At 39.1% G+C, this 20,788-nt stretch overlaps 1 protein-coding gene across 1 annotated transcript in view; it reads right to left on the bottom strand.

Annotated features, from left to right (window-relative positions):
• The window catches only part of LOC122664642 (structural maintenance of chromosomes flexible hinge domain-containing protein GMI1), a 38,192-nt gene extending 17,650 nt beyond the window's left edge, over window positions 1-20,542 (bottom strand). The window contains exons 1-14 of the mRNA XM_043860554.1: window positions 20,156-20,542; window positions 20,014-20,046; window positions 19,780-19,866; window positions 19,647-19,702; window positions 19,256-19,339; window positions 17,475-17,547; window positions 16,750-16,805; window positions 16,562-16,661; window positions 16,330-16,398; window positions 10,204-10,290; window positions 9,497-9,547; window positions 8,654-8,786; window positions 8,470-8,531; window positions 8,188-8,313 (exon numbers count right to left, since the gene is read on the bottom strand). Coding sequence (XP_043716489.1) covers window positions 8,188-8,313; window positions 8,470-8,531; window positions 8,654-8,786; window positions 9,497-9,547; window positions 10,204-10,290; window positions 16,330-16,398; window positions 16,562-16,661; window positions 16,750-16,805; window positions 17,475-17,547; window positions 19,256-19,339; window positions 19,647-19,702; window positions 19,780-19,866; window positions 20,014-20,046; window positions 20,156-20,500 — 1,362 coding nt within the window. The 5' untranslated portion in view covers window positions 20,501-20,542. The remainder of the gene's footprint in view (window positions 1-8,187; window positions 8,314-8,469; window positions 8,532-8,653; window positions 8,787-9,496; window positions 9,548-10,203; window positions 10,291-16,329; window positions 16,399-16,561; window positions 16,662-16,749; window positions 16,806-17,474; window positions 17,548-19,255; window positions 19,340-19,646; window positions 19,703-19,779; window positions 19,867-20,013; window positions 20,047-20,155) is intronic.
• Window positions 20,543-20,788: the final 246 nt, after the last annotated feature.

The following is a 20,788-nucleotide window of genomic DNA, read 5'->3' as shown; positions in this document are numbered from 1 at the left end:
GCTATAGAATCAGAATTTCAAGATAATTTATGAGCTGAACCGACAGGTAACAAGATAGGGAAACCTGAAAGAGATGGTTCAACCATGTGCAATGAAGATCAAAGACTGCCCCAGTGACAAGGAATGGCATTGGCTTAATTTGGTGAGTTAAAATTACAATGGGAAGTCCAAAACAACTTGTGTTGAAATGTTGAGGAAATATCTGAATGTTCAAAATTAATTGCAGATATGAACATTACAGAATTGGTAGAAGTGTGGAGAATAAAAGCCCACCCTACCAGGAGGTCTTGGGTTCAAGCTTCCAAGGTTCGAAAACTCGGGTCTCGGTGCTAACTCAGACCCTTGAAAAACCGAGTCGAGTCGAGTCGAGATCTCGCCGAGTTGGTGCACTTTTTTTTCCGACTCAAAACCTCATCTCGGTGGGTTTTAGACCTAGTTTGAGTTTGAAACTTGGTATTCAGCCTATTTTAGGCCCTTTAAATACAATGGCACTATCAGATTTTGCAAAAACAAAGTCCAAATAGGAGTTTCACTTAGTGGGAAAGCAGGACAGACACTTACTTATGCTAGAAACCAAGACAGACACAGGACAAATACACTTATTTATGCCTAATATCATTTAAGTAAATGATTTTCATTTACTTAAGATTAAGATATTATTCATAAATAAGCAAATACCCCCTATTTAAATCCAATAAAAATAGTTAAAAAATCAAATTTCAAAAGGAAAAAAAGTCAACCCCCCAGTTCAAGAACAAAAACTAGGTTTTCGGCGATAGGTGCAATTTCCAACTTTCTAATGCTGGGGTTTTTCTCAAATCTAAAAATTTCATAAATCTTAATATGGTAAAACATTGCAAAAAACCAAAAGTGCGGTAAAATATTCATTTGTTTTGATGTCCAAAAAAATATTTTCATTCAGAGCGATTTTGACAGCATTCGCGCACATTGAATTAAGTTTGACCGGTACATAACTCCTTCAATATAAATCAGATTTTAGCAATCTTGGACTTCTCACCCTCCCTCCCCTTCGTCAATAAGGTAACAAAAGAAAGCGGTTTATCCAAAAGTGCGACAAGCAAGTGGGGTTACACGCGCCATACAGTTGTGAATACTTGTATCAACAAGTCCAAGATTGCTAAAATCTGATTTATATTGAAGGAGTTATGTACTGGTCAAACTTAATTCGGTGCGCACAAATGCTGTCAAAATCGCTCTGAATGAAAATATTTTTTTGGACATCAAAACAAATGAATATTTTACCGCACTTTTGGTTTTTAGCAATGTTTTACCATATTAAGATTTATGGAATTTTTAGATTTGAGAAAAACCCCAGCATTAGAAAGTTGGAAATTGCACCTACCGTCGAAAACCCAGTTTTTGTTCTTGAACTAGGGGGGGAGGGGGGGTTGACTTTTTTTCCTTTTGAAATTTGATTTTTTAATTATTTTTATTGGATTCAAATAGGGGGGTATTTGCTTATTTATGAATAATATCTTAAGTAAATGAAATACAAATACAAAAACATTTACTTTGTTATGATAGGCTACTTTACCCGATAGGGTAATTTAGTCCTTTATGTTTTATCTTTTAGTTTTATGTTTTTTTCTGTTTTTTTTCCCCTAGCCGATCTCTATTTTGGGATTCCTAGTTGGAATGGGAATTCCTAATAGGAATAGGCAAGGGGGCATTCCTACTTTGATTGTGAATAAGTTGTAATTCTGATTATTATAAATAAAGGGGTTGGGTGATCGATTCTGATCATCTAAGCATTCAGTTCTACAGGCCTTCTAACATGGTATCAGAGCAGAATCTGATCGAAGAAGAAGTTCTCAAGTTTTTCTGGTTTTTTTTTCTCCTCCCTCCCACGGTTTCTGGTTTCTCCCTTCTCCACCACTCTCGGCTCCTCACTCTCATTCAGGGCAGCACCTATGAAGTGATCTAATGAAGATTTAGATGCTACCCTCGCATTCACCTCATTGAAGATTGCAGATTACTGGTGTTGCCTACTGCCGACAGGTTTCCTCCACCATTGGAGATCAAGTTCTTCCCACAAAGCTGAAGATAGATTGCTGTTTTTTCTGGAGATTGGTTCCTGCTATCCCTGACACACACCTCTTCCTGTTTGAAGACTGCAGTATTGAATCAAGCCAAGACAGATTCGGCTCTGCGATTTCTCTCCAACAGTTTTTTTGCCCTAATTTTTGCTAAAATTAGAGCTTTTTATTGGCTGGTCAGATTCAGCTCCTTTTTTGAGGACTTGTTCTCCACTACAAGAGGGAAACTCGACCTCAGTTTCAGCCTTTTCTGACTGCTAAATTTTTGGGAATTTCAAAACCCTTTTGACATCATCATGTCTGATCTTACTTTAGCTGACTCAGATGGATCCACTCGTTCGGAGTGTCTTCCTTTTGCTTCCCCCACTAAATTAGATGGGACTAATTACCTGATATGGTCTAAATCCATTTATATCACCATTGCTGGTCGTGGTATACAGGCCACCTTACAGGCAGCCTCGTGAAACCTTATGAAGAGGGGCCTGCACAGAATCGATGGTTATCTCATGACTCTATGGTAATGTCATATCTTATTCATTCTATGCATTCTTCCATTGCACCTGGTTATCTTCTCCCTGACACTGCTGCTCAGATATGGAAAGCTGCCAAGGAAACCTATTCCCAGGTAGGGAATGATGCACAAGTATATGACTTACGGAGGAAAATTCATGAGATTAAACAGAATGAGTTGACTCTCTCTCAATATTATGCTGAACTTCGTAAGCATTGGCAAGAACTTGATCATTACTCGGATTATCAACCCACCTCTGCTACTGATATTGCTGCCTATAGAAAACATGTTGACAAAATCCGAGTTTATGATTTTTTGGCTGGTCTCAATGTCAAATATGATCCAATAAGAATACAAATTCTCGGTAAGGATCCTTTTCCTACACTGGAACAATCATATGCACTGGTTAACTTTGAAGAACGACGTCGTTCAGCTATGCTCCATTCTGCACCTACTGATCGATCAGCTTTACAAACTGGAGCTGGTTCGAACTCTACTACTTCTAACACATCCAAAGCCGAAAAAGCAGAAGTTAAATGTGAGCATTGTGGAAAATTATGGCACACTAAGGCCATCTATTGTAAGATACATGGTAAACCAGCCAACTTCGAAGCTAAACGTGCTGCTCAAAAATCAAAAAACAAAGCTAATCATACTGAGGCTGTCACTCCTGCTCCTCCTACTAACACTGGACTGTCCAAGGATGAACTTCAGGCTTTCCGTCGTATGTTACAGGCTTCTGCTGCTTCTACGACATCAACACTTGCCAGTTCTTCCACGCCTCCAGGTTCACATTTAGCCCACCCAGGTATTTCTTTTGCTGGTCATTGTGCATCGGTAGTCTCCTCTCCCTGGATCATAGACTCCGGTGCCACTGATCATATGACTGGATCCTCCAGCCTCTTTACTCGTTACTCTCCTATATCTGGTAAAGATAAAGTACAGATGGCTGATGGCTCTCTCTCTTCTATCTCTGGGAAGGGCTCTATCAGTTGCACTCCTTCCTTACCTTTATCCTTTGTTTTACATATTCCTAAATTTACCACTAATCTTATTTCCATCAGCAGTCTTACCCGTGATTTAAATTGCAAAGTAACTTTTTTTCCTTCTCACTGTGTGTTTCAGGATCTGGCAACGAGGGCGACGATTGGATGTGATAAGATGCATGGTGGATTGTACCTGCTTGATAATGGGAGTCCTACTTTACCACCACCTTTGGCTTCTCCCATACATCAAAGCGCGTTAGTTTCTTCTGAACTTCAACAATGGCATAATAGACTAGGTCATCCCCCTTTAGGAACATTATCACTTTTATTTCCAGCATTAGCTAAAGAATGTCATAGAAACGAATTTTTTTGTGAAGCCTGTGTTCTGGCTAAACAACATCGTTCTACTTATTCCATTTCTAATAAAAGAAGTTCTTCTCCTTTTAATCTTATTCATTTTGATGTTTGGGGTCCTAGCCGGAAACCATCTCTCAAAGGCCATCGTTGGTTTGTTTCTTTTATTGATTGTTATTCTAGGAGTACGTGGGTTTATTTAATGCACAACAAAAGTGACGTTTTTTCTTGTTTTCATAAGATGATTCAAACCCAATACAATACCACTCTCAAGATATTGCGGAGTGACAATGGTAAAGAGTACATGGATGGTCAGTTCCAAAACTACCTTGCTGCCCATGGTATACTCCATCAAACCAGTTGTGTCGATACCCCAGCTCAAAATGGTGTGGCTGAAAGAAAAAACCGCCACCTCCTTGAGGTGACTCGGGCTCTTATGTTTGCCCATTCTGTCCCTTCCCAATATTGGGGAGATGCTGTCCTGACTGCTGCCTATCTCATCAATAGGCTCCCTACCCAATTCCTTGACTCTGACACTCCTGCTTCTTTACTGCGAGGTTCCTCCTCCTTTGTCGTCCCACGTAAAGTTTTTGGTTGTGTCTGTTATGTTCGGGATACTCGCTCTGTTGGCAAGCTCGAACCCCGTGGGGTCCGTTGTATTTTCTTGGGATATTCTCCATCCCAAAAGGGATATAAGTGTTACCATCCTCCTACACGTCGTACCTTCACCAATATGGATGTTGTCTTTCATGAATCTCTCTCCTATTATCAATCTACACCTCTTCAGGGGGAGACTTTTAGTGAAGATGTGATGGTTGACCTTCCCGTACAGACCCGACCCGGGACCAACCACCTGTTGATCCCACCCCTCAACCGACTATTGTTTCCACCCCTCTTCCCTCTGCTGGTGCCAAACCGGCTTTTCCCCAGGGGGAGCACTTAGACGATGCCTCTGCTGGTCCCCAACAGGATTTTCCCCAGGGGGAGAACTTAGAAGATGCTGAAAATCCTATTGGTGACAATTCCCTTCAGGGGGAGATGACTTCAGTCCAACAAACCATTAGGGAATTTCAGAAGAAAATTAACGACTCTAATCTCAAAACCTATCACAACTCACAAGGGACATTCCAAATACAAGCAACTCCCATCCACTGCAGCACCAGCACCACCACCACCACAATTGTCGGCCCTGGAACCAGATCAATCTCCAGGTAACACATCTTCTCCTCCTGATTTACCTATTGCTCATCGTAAAGGTATTCGGACTTGCACCCAGCATCCCATTTCTCATGTAGTCTCTTATGACCCCCTTTCTCCATCCTTTCGTACATTTGTCTCTTCTCTTTCTTCTGTTCGTATTCCCCAAAATTGGCAGGAAGCTTTTACAGATGGAAAGTGGAAAGCAACAATGATGGAAGAAATGCAAGCCTTAAAAAAGAATGATACATGGGAACTTGTGGTTCTTCCTTCAGGAAAGAAACCAGTTAGATGTAAGTGGGTATTTGTGGTGAAACAGAAGGTAGATGGCACTATGATCGATACAAAGCACGTTTGGTTGCAAAGGGATTTACTCAGACTTATGGGATCGATTATCAGAAGACTTTTGCACCAGTTGCAAAACTAAACACCGTCAGAGTGCTACTTTCTTGTGCAGTGAATCTAGGCTGGGAATTACAACAATTAGATGTGAAGAATGCCTTCCTCCAAGGAGAACTTGACGAGGAAGTATATATGGACATTCCACCAGGTTTCTCTTGTGATAAAACCAGCGGGAAAGTTTGTAAATTGAAGCATGCTTTATATGGGCTGAAATAGTCCCCCCGTGCTTGGTTTAGACGATTTCACAAGGCAATGGTCTCTGCGGGTTATAAGCAGAGCAATGCTGATCATACCCTGTTTATCAAGAAAAATGGTGAAAAGGTAACCATCCTAATAGTTTATGTGGATGATATTGTGGTGACCGGGAATGACAATCATGAAATCACCCAGTTGAAGACTTACCTTGGGCAAGAATTTGAAATAAAGGATCTGGGAAAACTAAAGTACTTTCTAGGGATAAAAGTTACTCGGTCTTCTAAAGGCATCTTTCTTTCTCAAAGGAAGTACATCCTAGATTTATTAACCGAGACTGGGATGCTAGGGTGTCATCCTTCTGATACACCTATGGATGCTACTACCAGACTTAAAGAAAAGGAGGGAACACCGGTCGACAAAGGTCGCTATCAAAGATTGGTTGGTAAGCTCATTTATCTGTCTCATACAAGACCTGACATAACAGTATCTGTAAGTATGGTCAGTCAGTTCATGCACGGTCCGCATTCCTCTCACATGGATGCTGTTATCCGGATTCTTCGGTATTTAAAGTCAGCACCGGGAAAAGGAATTTTTTTGTCTCCGAATGGTCATCTTCGTGTCGAAGCATATACTGATGCAGCTTGGGCTGGTTCCTCTGATAGAAAGTCCATTTCTAGCTATTGCTCACTTGTTGGTGGCAACCTTGTTACGTGGCGTAGTAAAAAGCAGAACGTAGTGGCAAGGTCTAGTGCTGAAGCTAAGTTTCGTGCTATGGCACAAGATATTTGTGAGATGTTATGGCTCAAGGGTTTATTACAAGATATTGGTACTCCTGTTCATCTTCCCATGATGTTATATTGTAACAACAAGGCTGCTATTAGCATTGCTCACAACCCTGTTCAGCATGATTGTACCAAGCATGTGGAGGTTGACAGGCATTTTATTAAAGAGAAGTTGGACGGAGGACTGGTGTGTGTTCCTTTTGTGCAATCTGCTGACCAGCTTGCTGATGTGTTCACTAAAAGCTTGAGTGGGAAGGTTTTTCATCCTATTCTTGTCAAGTTGGGCATGGTTGATATTTATGTTCCAACTTGAGGGGGAGTGTTAAGATAGGCTACTTTAACTGATAGGGTAATTTAGTCCTTTATGTTTTATCTTTTAGTTTTATGTTTTTTTCTGTTTTTTTTCCCCTAGCTGATCTCTATTTTGGGACTCCTAATTGGAATGGGAATTCCTAATAGGAATAGGCAAGGGGGCATTCCTACTTTGATTGTGAATAAATTGTAATTCTGATTATTATAAATAAAGGAGCTGGGTGATCGATTCTGATCATCTAAGCATTCAGTTCTACAGGCCTTCTAACATACTTAAATGATATTAGGCATAAATAAGTGTCTGTCTTGGTTCCGGGCATACATAGGTGTCTGTTTACCAAGATTTTCCAGCAACATCTCGAGATCTGGCACTCATATAAAGGACCTAGATGGGCATTTTCCTAGGTCAAACCGAGATCTCGATTGAGATCCGAGATCTCAGCGAGATATTGACATTTTGAGACTGGTAAGCAGTCTCGTCTCGGGATTTCGAAAAACCGAGAAACTCGGCAAGATCTCGCGAGTTCTCGAACTATGCAAGCCTCCTGGTTCTCATCTTCCCTCCCTCCCTCCCCCATAGAATAGGTACCTATCTAAAAGAAAAATGAAGTGCAATGGAGAAGAAAAATAGATCTAATCCACCCCAAGGAGTTGGGGCTTCTTTTAAAAAATATATATAAGAAAGGGATGTTATACTATATACAGGCGCACAGTTAGCTATACAATTAGGATTGATGGATCTTAGGAAAAAGTTGGCCAATTCCTTTGAACTTCAGAAATACTCATCAGACTGAATTGCTGGCATTCCAATGCCCACAGTATTGATTTATCCTTTGCCTCTGAACCACCTTACAGGCAAGTTCTTGGTAATTCTAAAATGTGCTGTTATTCCTTTCCAGTCATTATCATTGGAATAAGGCTTAGGGCTTTATTACAGCTTTCATAAAAGGAAATGACAGTTATATACTTATATTTGAGTTATTTTACCCCTATTCATTAGAGTTTGGTCTTTTTCTATTTCAGGTTAAATATCAGAAGTACTATTAGCTGGCATAGAACTAAACTCTGATTGGTTTAACTTGTATAATAATTTTCAACAGAAACCATTTAATGTGCGATTAATTCCAGAAGCAGATTTTTCTTCAATGATAAATAACTATAGATTGGAAATTTAATATTTTTTTTATTCCATGATTGTAAAGCCAACTAAACTTTATAATGCAAGTTTCTCCTTTATCCCAACAATTCTCAAAACAAATTTTCATTACGCTAGTGTTTTTTTTTTAAGGTTAAACTCACATGACTACATGACTAAAGACCTTTTAACAGTCGAGCAAACAAAAAAGTGACATAAACATGCAAAACAGGATGGGAGCTATCATTCAACTGACCCAGCGAGCATCAGGAAGTAGACGGCCTAACCGTCGAACAGATACACGGCAAAAAGTATGAAAATCTTCAGCAATTCCATATCCTTCATCTAGCTTTTCCAAAATCTTGTTAATGTTCTCTTTACCCTATAAAACATCAATTTTAAAACGTCAAATGATTGGAAGATATCCAGCGTATTGGTAGATAAACAACGAAGAGTGATGAAAATGCAGCACCCTTCAACATCTATGTTTCCCAAAATCCTAGTAGTGCTCATTCCACCCACTCTACCCAGTACAAACCTCAACAATGGGGAAGTAGACACATCTCAAGCGTGCATTAGCTTCTCGCAAGGCCCTTGAACCTTAAAGAGGAAAGTAATTCAAGAACATCAAAGAAACAAAATTTTCATTAAAATCATGACAAGGTCAGAGGACCCAATAAAAAAAGGGAACAAATCAATATCTACATAGAGAATTTACTCACCAAGACTTGTTGAAGCAGAGCTCTGACTAATAGAAAAGCGAAGCTGTATGACAAACTCCGGTCCATTACAGGAATGCAAATTTGTAATTGCAACCTCCCCACCCTCTATTTCAGCTAAATCATCACCATTCACCTGGAGGAGGAAAGGAGAAGGGAAGCATATTTTTTGACTGTTAACTATACAATACAAAGTGCAACTTCTTATCTTGAGAAAAAAAAATTCCCATACTAAGAACATCCAAATAATAGGCTGTTTATTTACTCATAAAATCCACTAATTCATTAGCTTACCTAAGCATAGGATATTGTTGAATCTCCATAACAAACCGCCCCCTCCCCCCCCCCCAAAAAAAAAGAAAGAAGAAAAGTAAAGAAACTTGAAACATATGAATACTCCTCTCTGTCTCAAAACTCCATCAGACAGTGAAAAACAGCAAAGACCAACAACTCATTAACCTTCTATTTCAAAAAAACATACTGAACCAAGTTTCAGCAAGTCCCTATTTCCCCAATAAAGCCATACAAGAATAAACCTTGAGCCAGTTGCTCCCAAGTTTTTCCCATGTACTAGATCACTGGACTTCTCATCTTTCAAAAGTCACCCCATGAGATAAGATGCTTCGGATGAGATATCCATTCCCCAACTGTCACTGGGTGAGCTCTAACAGCCTCCCCTTGAGGAGATATAAGGTGATGAGATTGAGTATCCATGATTAGAAGTGCCATAATTGCAGCTTAGCTCAGGAGTAAGTTTAAAAATCATTTAGACCATGAACATTCATCATTCCCTGTATTATTTAAAAAAAAAATCAAGAAATCTAGGACAAACTCAGCACAACAGACCTCAAACTCAATAGGTCTCACAGTCTTCCCAGTAGCAGACATTTCATCACACTGCAAAGAACCAAACAAACTATAAGAGCAATAGTATTGTTGGATATATTGGACAAGTCAACAACCAAGGCAAGATTGGTAATAGATGGAAAAGACGAAAAGGGAAACTTCAACAGTCTTAAAGAAGAAAATTCTAAAGTGAAGTACATTCTCATGATGATGGTTCAAAAAGGAGGGTGTGGGTGTTTGATAGCATGGAAGGGGAGCACATCTAAAAAAATTGACATATGTAGAGCCTGATCTTCAGAAAAACACACACACAAATGATTAACTCTTCAGCAGCATTGAAACACCAATTCTCAGGAATCACTCCTGTACACTAGCACTCATGCAACCCTTGAGGTCAAAGTTTGTTGATGCAATCACTGTTTCCATGGTTACTGGAGTTGAACCGCTCTTGCTTGAGGTGGAAGGAGGTGACATTGGTAAGAGCAGTTATGTTAACAACAAATTTTATATTTAGGAGAGAAAAAAAAATACCATTAACAGATAAGAACATGTTAAAACTTCATTTTCACTTTTTTATGGGCCCAAAATGTTCAGGCAGCAACTGAGCAACTCCTCTTTCCAAATAAGCCTTTCCAACACATAAATTGGTTTTCAAAATACTTTCTAATATGTATAAATGTTAATCATGTAAGTTGAAGCTAGAAAACCTGAATGTATGGAAAATATATGTCCTTCAGCCTGCATTGAAGTTTAAATGCATCCAAGCATCTTATCTTTGGCTCAAAAATTTCAACCTGCCAAGTATTGCAAATAAATAATTCAGAATAGCATAGCAATATGATGAAACCTCAAAACAATACAAATTCAAACTAAATGGCCAAACAGAATTAAGGATTAAACCAAAAAGTATATGATTTATTTACGTCATCATACAGAAGCTGGAAGCAGAAAAGGAAACTATCCAGAATGCACCACAGGAATTTGAAGTTTATGCACTTTGCACAAAGTCAATCAATCACAAAGGATATGCATAATTCTATAACCAAATTAACATCGCCAAGTATACATATATTAAACTATTGAAGATAGGTCCATGGAGCTGAAAGAATAAATTGTGGGTCAATGAAGACCCATAACCGCAAATGCAACACCCATAAATAAACACACACAGATGACCCAAGGGATAGGACCGTGATGAAAGACAAAATAATTTTGGGATGTATTAAGTATCCGCATGAAATAAACCTCCTGAGTCTACAGGTTTTAATAGGAGACTCCAATCAAAGTCCCTAAAGATATGAGACTCCAATCTCTAGTAAAGGTTCTGTCAAATGTTCTCTTACTATATCCTTGTCTTCCGTTCTTCATGTTCCTAACCTTTGTGCAAACTTACTTTCTAGTTATTGGCTTACCGTTGATTTAAATGGTTGCGTCTCATTTTACTCCACCCATTGTCTTTTCCAGGATCTGGTGATGGGAGCAACGATTGAATATGGTAGGGTATGTGATGGGCTACATTATCTGGATTCTGATCTTACAACTATGACTCCCCATCTTTCTGCTCATACCCTTCAGACCGACAGTGTTCTCCAGCAAGTACACCGATCACCGATGGCACCAACGTCTTTGATGCAGTTAGAAGATGGATCAAATAGGGATTCTTTTTAATTTTTCTTATTATATTCATGTTATTAGAATCATAGGAAGGTAAGAGTCCCATTTTATTTTGTCTGCTGTTTTGGATTAGATAGAGTTAGAGTCCAGTTGTCATTTCACTTTTACAATAGGATTAGGATTTATGTTGCTTTAATCTATAAAAGGGAATGTAACCCAACGATGGGGACAGACTTAATTTTCAAAATTGAATGAAAAGGATTTCCTTGTTGCTGCCCAGAGCTGAGTGCGCAGTTCTCATCCTCCCTCTGATATTCTCTCTTCTTTTCTCTATTTCCTCTCTCCTTACTTCTCCTTCTTTTCCTTTGGTACTCTGTTATTACCCTACACTGTTATTTCCAAACCAGTTGAGGCGTGACAGATTTGATTGAGTTCCTTATGAGTTGTTCAATGGATCTGACACGTAGATCGAAGGCTCTCTACCTTTGGGCGAATTAATCTCTTGCACCCCCAGTCCTAATCCCATTCCTGTGGTGAGGAACCCTAACTTCAGCCAGGTGCAGCTTCCTATCAAACCTCCTGATTGTTAGGTTGCTGAACTTCGAGTTTGTTGGCTGGTTCTAATAGAGATTGGGATTTAGTACCTGAGTCCAGAATTTCTGCTCGAGTGAACCTCATAGCATCGAGTTCTTCTCTTCGAGGTTTGGAGCTACCGCCTGGCCTTCCATCGAGGAAGAAGAAGAAAGGTTCTTCTATTTCTTTAATCTCTAATTTCTGGTTTTTTCCCATATTACCCTTGCTTTATTTCTTTATTATTCCCTATCCCTAATTTATGTTCCACTCCAAGTATACCCCTCCATTAACACGTTATAACCCATTCCCTTGTTTCTTTTGATATAGTTGATTCCATTTATTTACAACACTACCATTCCATTATATCCTTCCGTTATTTACCATTCTGTTATTGCTCCTATACAACTTCAATATTTACTGTTTTGCCACTTGTGTTTATGATTTGATTTATCTAACACTTGGGTTGGCCCATAAACGATCCAAGCCGGGTTTTTGAACCCCGGATCCGCATCAGTCTTGGTCATCCCTCTTTTCGCTCTTTAAGTTTAATGTTTCCTACTTTAATAAAAGGTTGTAGTCTAGATAAATTTAACTGTGAAACTTGTGAACTGGCTAAACATACCCGAACCTCTTATTCACCAACATTGAATAAAAGTGAGATCCCTTTTTCTGTTATTCACTCTGATGTGTGGGACCTTCTTGTATTGCAACAAGGGATGGTTTCCGTTGGTTTATTTCTTTTATTGTTACCTGCACTAGCATAACTTGGATTTACCTTCTTCGCCATAAATCTGAGGCCTTTACCTGTTTTTGTTCTTATCTTACCATGATTCAGACCGAGTTTGATGCCAAGGTTCGGATCCTCCGTAGTGACAATGGCACTGAATACATTGATGCTAGCTTTCACCAGTACCTTGATGAACAGGGTATTATTTTTCAGACCTCCTATGGGCGTATTCAGGAACATAATGGTACATCTGGGCGGAAGAACAGTCACCTTCTTGACATTACTCGCTCACTTTTATTTGCCATGAATGTTCCCAAGTTTTATTAGGAGGATGCTGTCGTCACTGCAACCCATCTCATCTACAGGGTTCCTTCCAGTGTACTAGACTTCCAGACTCCAGTTAGCCACCTACTGGATCCCTCGGGTCTCACCTATCAGTGTACTGGACCTCCAATGTTTGCTATGCTCACAACTCTAACCCCTCAAGGTCAAAACTTGATCCTTGTGCCCTTCATTTTATCTTCCTTGGCTACTCTACCTCTCAGAAGGGCTATAAGTGCTACCATCCTCCCTCCTGACGGTTCTTTGTAACCATGGATTTTACCTTCCACGAATCAGAACCTTATTACCTGTCATCTTTTGAGGGAGAGAATATAATGTCATAGTTTCCTTCAAGTCCTTTTGTTATCGACACTGTTTGTCTTGAGGGAGAAAGACCTCTCACTGATAGTAGTAAGGAGGAGAATATCCCCAAGGCAGACTTGCTCACATACTCTCGCTGGAAGGAACAGCTTACGACTGACCCCCCATGTCCATTAGTGCTTCCAGATCTACCTTTGACATCTCAGTCAGGTTATAAGGACCCTTCCATTGAAATTAATGACACTAATGTTCCTATTGCTATTAGGAAAGAAGTTAGAGCATACACTAAACATCCAATCTCTAACTTTGTTTCCTATGAGTCCTTATCTCCATCCTATAGGGCCTTCATTTTTAAAGGATGCTATGATCTTAAGTGGAAATGTGCTACGATAGAGGAGATGCAGGCTCTACGGAAGAATGGTACTTGGGAGTTGGTTTCCTGTTGGGAAGGAAAGAAGCATGTAGAGTGCAAATGGGTGTTCACAATAAAGCATAAGGCAGATAGCACCATCGAGAGATAACTCTAACCTATGGCATCGACTATCATGACACCTTTGTTCCAGTGACCAAGATTAACTCAGTCCGTGCTTTGCTATCATGTGTTGCTAACCTTGGGTGGAACCTCCAGCAATTAGATATGAAAAATGCATTTCTAAACGGATTTGGAAGAAGAAGTCTACATAGACATTCCCCCAAGTTTTGCGCCATCATCAACTGCCAAGAAAGTATGCAGGTTACAAAAATCTCTCTACGGTCTCAAGCAGTCTCCACGAGCCTGGTTTGGTCGATTCCTTAAGGCGATGCAAAAATTTAGTTACAAACAAAGCCAGGCCGATCATACCTTATTTGCCAGACATGAAGGTAATAAGGATATTGCTCCCATAGTGTACGTTTATGATATAGTGGTGCCAGGCAATGATGAGGCTGAAATTTTCAAAGTGAAAGCACAATTAGCAAAGAAAAATTTGAAATAAAGGACCTTACAGATACTTCCTAGGAATAGAAGTTGGCCGCTCTGACAAGGGAATCTTTATCTCCCAAAGGAAGTATGTCGTAAACCTTCTTAATGATACTAGTATGCCTGGATGTAAACCAACAAACTCCCCTATCGAGGTCAACCATCATCTTAGCAGCAATCATGGTGAACCAGTTGACAGAGAAAGTTATCAGAGACTTGCTGGTAGACTGATATATCTTTCCCACACCTGGCCCGACATTACATATGTTGTAGGGATTACCAGTCGGTTGCTTCATAATCCACAGGCTGTTCATATCGAGTCAGTATATCGGATCCTAAAATACTTAAAATCTACTCCTAGAAAGGGAATCTTATTCTCCAACAATGGCCACCTCAGACTCAAAGCCTTCACAGATGTTGATTGGGCTTGGCTCAATTGATGATCGATGTTCAACTTTAGGATTCTGCACATTCTTTGGAGGAAATCTAGTCTCTAGATCAAGTATCGAGGCAGAATATCGGGCTATGAGCTTGTATGGCTCAAGGTATTGCTCAACGATCGAGGATAACTACTGACGAGCCTATGCTTCCTTCTTGGAATAATAAGGCCACCATCAATATAGCTCATAACCCGATACAACATGACCAAACGAAGCATATTGAGATCGACATGCATTTCATCAAGAAGCTTGAGCAAGGCTCCATTTGCATTCCTTTTGTCACCTCGGAGAATCAGTTAGTTGATGTGTCTATGAAGAGTTTTTCATCTTATCATAGCAAGTTGGTCATGTGTGATACATATGCACCAACTTGAGGGAGAGTACTAAAGAGTCTAGATTCAATGAACATGTCTAGATACATTGTGCACATGTTCCACATGTTAGGATAAGAATTTTGACTCATCCTACTTAATCCCGTATAGGCCTTAAATCCCTAATATGTTGGCTTATAGAACGGGTCTGTTATAATAGAAAACTCGAAAGTACTTCACATATGACCCATATAACTAATTAAATGACTTAAATTTGGAACTCACTTATTGAACCGCAGGTTCAACTTGATCCAAAAAAACTAAACAAAACTCAATTCCAAAAATTCCTCTGCGAAGGGATGTGATCTGCATCAACTCTCCCTGCCCTGAAAAACTCGACCACAAGTTTTGGTAAGTAGAGGGATCAATTGCATGTGGTGCACATCCAGCTTCAATCCATAAAAGTATTTCGGCTGTTCAAGGTAGTTAGTGATGTAGTCATCGGGGCATGGCTTCCTATTCTCAAAAAGCTTTGGTGGCATTACGAATTTGATGTGCTCCACTTCTGGATCAATCTTCAGCTATTGAGGGTGCAACCATAAGAGTCTTCAGAACAGCTTCGTTAACCTCCACTTCAACTGTAGTGCCAAATTCCTTACTCATGACCTCACCATCCAATGTTTTAACCTTGTTTGCTTCAACTTCTTTAATGGAGGCCTCTACAGTAGTAGTATCATCAAGCATTGCCTAGTCCTTGTCATCACCAGTTGTTGTAATCTCTTCAACTTTAACCTCGACTTCACGTTCCTGTTCTTTGATTGGTGCTCTTCTCTCTTCCTGTGGTGGTATAAAGTTGAGATCAGTATGTAAAGTAAAGGGTAATTCTGGTATGCCCAACTTTTCTGAATTAGAGCCAATCTTTTATCCAGTTGCCTCAAACTTCCCAAGAAGTTGATTAAGAACCAAGCTGCAATAGAAATCTGGTCCTCCTCTTCCAGATCTAACTTCAGAGATCTATTTCTGCCCTGTTAGTTGGTTGTTTGAACTTCTATGAGTTGCTTTTGGGAGGGTGTTGGACTACTACCCTTCGCCTGAAATTTGGTTGTAAGAGTAACGGTGTAGGAGAAATCATACTTGATTCGAATTCTTTTCTACCATAAGAACTACTATCCAGAGGTTGAAGACAACCTCAATTCATGATTGTCTTTATTCTTATTTTATTCCTCTTTCCAGTATTAACCCTCTATTTGTCCCTGTTAAATAATTGCAAAACCCTCTTGCACCCTTTGTTCTTTATTCTGCCAAGTGCCCCCCCCCCTTTGAAATTTCTTGTTAATTACCGAATTGTCATGACCTCCTTATACTTGGGCTATATTTCTATGATCGTTTTCTTTTACGTTTCTTCATACTGATTCACTGCCTCAACAAGCAACACTGGTAGTCTGTAGCAATATAACCCACCACATGCAACCCTAAAACTAAAACAAAAGGCTATAAAATATAAAGGAGGACAAACGGAACTTTTGGAATAGAAGAAAAAGAATAATGAAAAATACAACCGAAGATACCTTCGTAAAACTTGACTGTGGTGATTCCTTTAGTTCATCTTCCAAAGCATTCCTTAATCCACCATCAGTCTAAAGCAAAATAGTACAAAAACATGGCGCAGAAATTAGACATAAAACTGAAAGAGAAAATACCAAAGAGGCAAAAACTACAAATAATGAAAAATAAAAGGGAAGGACAACAAAAGGAAGCATCCTATTTTTGCAACAGCCAGCAACTCAGAACAGTTGATACCCGCCAAGTCTGGTCAGACCTACTGAGCAACGCATCTCTCTCAAGCCGTAGAGTATAAACTTTTTTAGACTCTTTCGTCTTCGAAGAGACTAAAGCAGACCTGTAACAGAGCAATACAATATGGAATTGAACGTGAACAGTATTTCTCCAAGTGGAACAACACGAAAAATTAAAGCAAGTAGCATTACCCCCCCAAGTGCATCGATGCAATAGGGCCTCCATAACCAAACATTCCGAAGAAAGGCTGCATACAAAAACGCTTTCAGCTGTGGCAATACCGCAAAACACATACAGACATGCACTCACAGTGTTGTAAACGGTAGGAAACCATAGCCTTGGGTATCATAAGGCACATAGTAAACAAATACATATATCTGAAGCTTACAGGTCTAGAATACATGAAAAGAATTTGATGAGAGCATGAATAGACAGATTGAACTTCAAAAAAGAAAGGGAATAACAAGGCCATTACAGAAACTTCAAGACAAAGGTCAGAGTTTCTGGATTTCAAAAGAATGAAAGATTTTTTGCATGTTCGAGCTAAATGCAAAGCCTCCTAGTGTAGCGCAGGAACTCCAACAATGGTACACCATACACAAGATTGAAAATGGAATGAACTAAAACAAAAATCTGAGCAAGTAATAAATTCAACCTACAGTATCACTTGTGTTCACAAAGAATTACAAAAATCATGAACCTTGGTTAACAAAAGTCCAATGCCTCAAGTTTACAAAATAAAAAAGCTCAATATAGGTGCATGGAAACAGTAAGCATGCATACATAGCAGGGAGGCGGAGAGGCAAGCATGACGGTCCAGTGAAATAGTAGGCAACTGAGAACAAGTTCAAGACCCAGTTCATGGTATCATCATCCAACAACATTACCAATTATATGCATATACAACGAACATTACCGTCAGATATGGAGGTTTTCCTCCAACTGCTTGTCCTCTAGATGACCTGTGAAGAGAAGCCCCCATTTTTCCCCTAGAGAATAGAACAACAAAATGTGAGAGCAGCAACAAGATGGATTACATATAGGGAAAGTTACAAGATCACTCAAATTTGGGTTTCAGTGTACCAAACTACCCACCCAATCTTTCCTCTAACAAAATTACTCAAATTAGTTTAGGTATTACAGAACTTCCTAAAACAATGCCCTCCCTCACCCACATACAGTTTTTTTTTTTTTTTACACTTTTTATCCTCCACTTTCTTCTTCCTCCCCTTCCCACCACCGCTTGCACTCCTTGGATTGAACTGAAACCAGATTCTTCCCCCCCCCCTCCTTCTCCATACATCGGTTGTGCCCATAGCCTCTCTCTACTCAACAGCTCCAAGAAGGTATCTTTGCATTCTGATAACTCTTTGCATTCGTGGTACTACTCATGTGAACAGTAACTTTTTTTAACTGTCTTGGTCCCTTCTCTTTTTCATGCTTCTATCTGGACTGAGGCTGCCTTATGTGATGCTCCATCAAACGAACAAAAACCTGTCACATCATCAAACCAGGTTGCCTCCCACAACTACACTAGGATGGTTTTGGGGCCTTGTTCATACAGCTACACATGGACCTGTGATCTACTTCACCCTTCCTCCGCTATTCTCTTCTCTTGACATCTTATAACGCCTTCTAAAATTCCCTACCTATGGGAACACCATCATGCTCCCTCCCTTCCACTCTCTATCTCTTCGCAAATTTTTCTCTCTCCACTTCCACTTACTTCCATTTCCGCTGTTGGTTCTGTTGGATAATGTAAATTTTAAAAAAAACATGAAAGAGGCAAAGTTTGGGAGATACTAAAACATATGCCGCACACATGAGAGCTTATGCAACCTCCTTGGAAGAGGTTGGTTGGATTTAATGAAAAATAAAATAAAAACAAAAAGGCGAAGTGAAAACAGCTCATAATGGTCAGCTCGCATGTAACAACTTATGCATGGACACAAAGGAATTTTTTCTGCTACAAGGGGAACTACATTTAGGGTCTGGGGGGATGACTAATTCACTTCAGCTTTAAACCAGTAATTACAAAGGTCATCTTATATTTCTCTTCTTACAGTAGAAAATCAATAAAAGAAAGCAGCATCAAAAATTACAAATTCCAACTAATAGAATGAGGAAGTTTCAGTGCTTGGCATATCCAAACCCATGTTGCATAATGGGCACAGCTATCTCTGCAAATCCAGCATCAAGCATCAGATTCAACAAGAAATACCCATACTTATTTAGAGTAATTTAGTTATAAGGAATATTGAGTAGGTAATTTGGTAAAAAGAAACTCAAATTTGAGTAGTCTATTAATTTTCCCTTAAATATATCAAAATTCATAATAGCTTAAACATAGGGCAAAAAGAAAAGGATAGGACCAAAGGAAACTCTCAAAAAATGACGAGTTTTTCTCCAGAATAAGTAATGACAAAAATATGAGAAGGGGATAAAATCATTAAGTGGCATCAGAGACAAAAGCTATTGAAATCATGCATAATGTCACAGTGAGGACTGTGACAAATATTCAACTTTGTTACCTTCTCCTATCATCTTCCTATTGGCAAAAAAAAAGGAGTATACCCAAGGGGGGGAAAATATTTGATTTCTGCTTACTGATCAAGAAAAGGATAACAAAAAATATGAAAATCACGCGACAAGCAATTAATTTGACAAGGTTAAGAAGAAAATAATATTTTGGCATACCATTTCACTATAGATTTTTCATCACTACCATCCATTCCAGGACCAGTGTCGAATATCAGAATCTTCTGGTCATCAATTGTCACACTACAAAAGAAGTTAAAGAGGATGTTACAACCAACTATACTAGTAACTGAAGGAAATTTAATGAATATTTTTGTCAAATTTTATTAGTGAGTTTGAAATGTGGCTAGAGAAAATATAGTGCAAAATTAACAAAATACAAAACATAAAGACATGTAGAATGTAGATTATATATAGGTCACATGATTTTTTCTGATAATGTCTCATACATACATCATACGATTCATTCAGTCCATTATCTAGTACAATTTTAATACATGGTGCAAGTTTAAATATCAGAATGACAAACAGTTAAAGACATATGTAATACCTAACCAATCTCCTCTCATTAGGTTCATTCGACCATACTGCTTGCAATGAGTTGTCCTGCCAAAAGGTACAAAGATTATGAAAATTAATAGCTAAGACCTTTGCATCATGAGGATTATATGGGGATAGCTTACGATTAGGTCCGCAAGAGCAGTCTCAAATGTGTATGCGTCTGGAAGCTCTTTTAACAATTCGGTATCCGGTGTCAAATCCCACATGTTCTACAAAGCCAACCAGAAAATTCAAACAACTCTTCCAAACACCACAAAGGAAAGTACAAAATATAAACATAGTTTCGCAATTAGCACATGTTCAAGATTCAAAATTAACATCATAAAAGAACAACAATGCCAGATGCGACGCCACACCTCAAATGTATCAGCAATTTCATTAGCCCCATCCTAAGGAAAAAGATAGAAAAAAAGAGTATTAGCAACCCATTACTGTTCAAAACCTAGAAGCAGGAAATTAATCATGAATTGAATTCAACTCCAGTCACTGCAGACTTACATGAAGCCATAGGGTGTGGCATTTGTATGGTTTAAAATGTTTGAAAGGGATTATCTTTCTAAACTTCAATCCAGAAAAATCTTCAATATAAATATCTTTGCTCCGCCACAAAACCTTGCGTTTCATCTTCCCAGGGTCTGTAGTATTAATTGTTCTGAAGTATTCATGTTTAATAGCATCAATGAACTCATCCATACTCATCTTAGCTCCTGGTTCATGCAATGTTAACCCGACGCTAGTGCCATTTGGTAACAGAAGCTTGAACTTATACACCATTTCCATTTCGTCATTTAATTCAACGATAGGCCTTTTGGAAAGCCTTTTGGAAGGACTCAAGTATTCCATGATCGCTACTCCTTTTACCAATCAGAGTTCTACAATAAGAAATTAGAAGAAAACACAAAGTTATCAACTCCAAACATAAAGGTGAGTGAAGTTGGAAACTATCTCTGAACTAAAAAAACCTCTCTGTGCAACAGTAACTCTTTACAGACGGATAACATGAGTAGTTAAACAAAAATGATCAAATGGATACCTGAGTTAAGTAAAGGTCTGATCTCTGCGGTCGACACCAAAAATTATTAGCTTTTACCAGAAAGAAAAATGGAAATCCACGATAGCATAAGAACCGAA

Source organism: Telopea speciosissima, chromosome 6 (genome assembly GCF_018873765.1).
Source record: "Telopea speciosissima isolate NSW1024214 ecotype Mountain lineage chromosome 6, Tspe_v1, whole genome shotgun sequence".
Taxonomy (NCBI): Eukaryota; Viridiplantae; Streptophyta; class Magnoliopsida; order Proteales; family Proteaceae; genus Telopea; species Telopea speciosissima.
The sequence above is the reverse complement of the archived record's forward strand: the minus strand, read 5'-3'. Positions and strand labels throughout refer to the sequence as shown.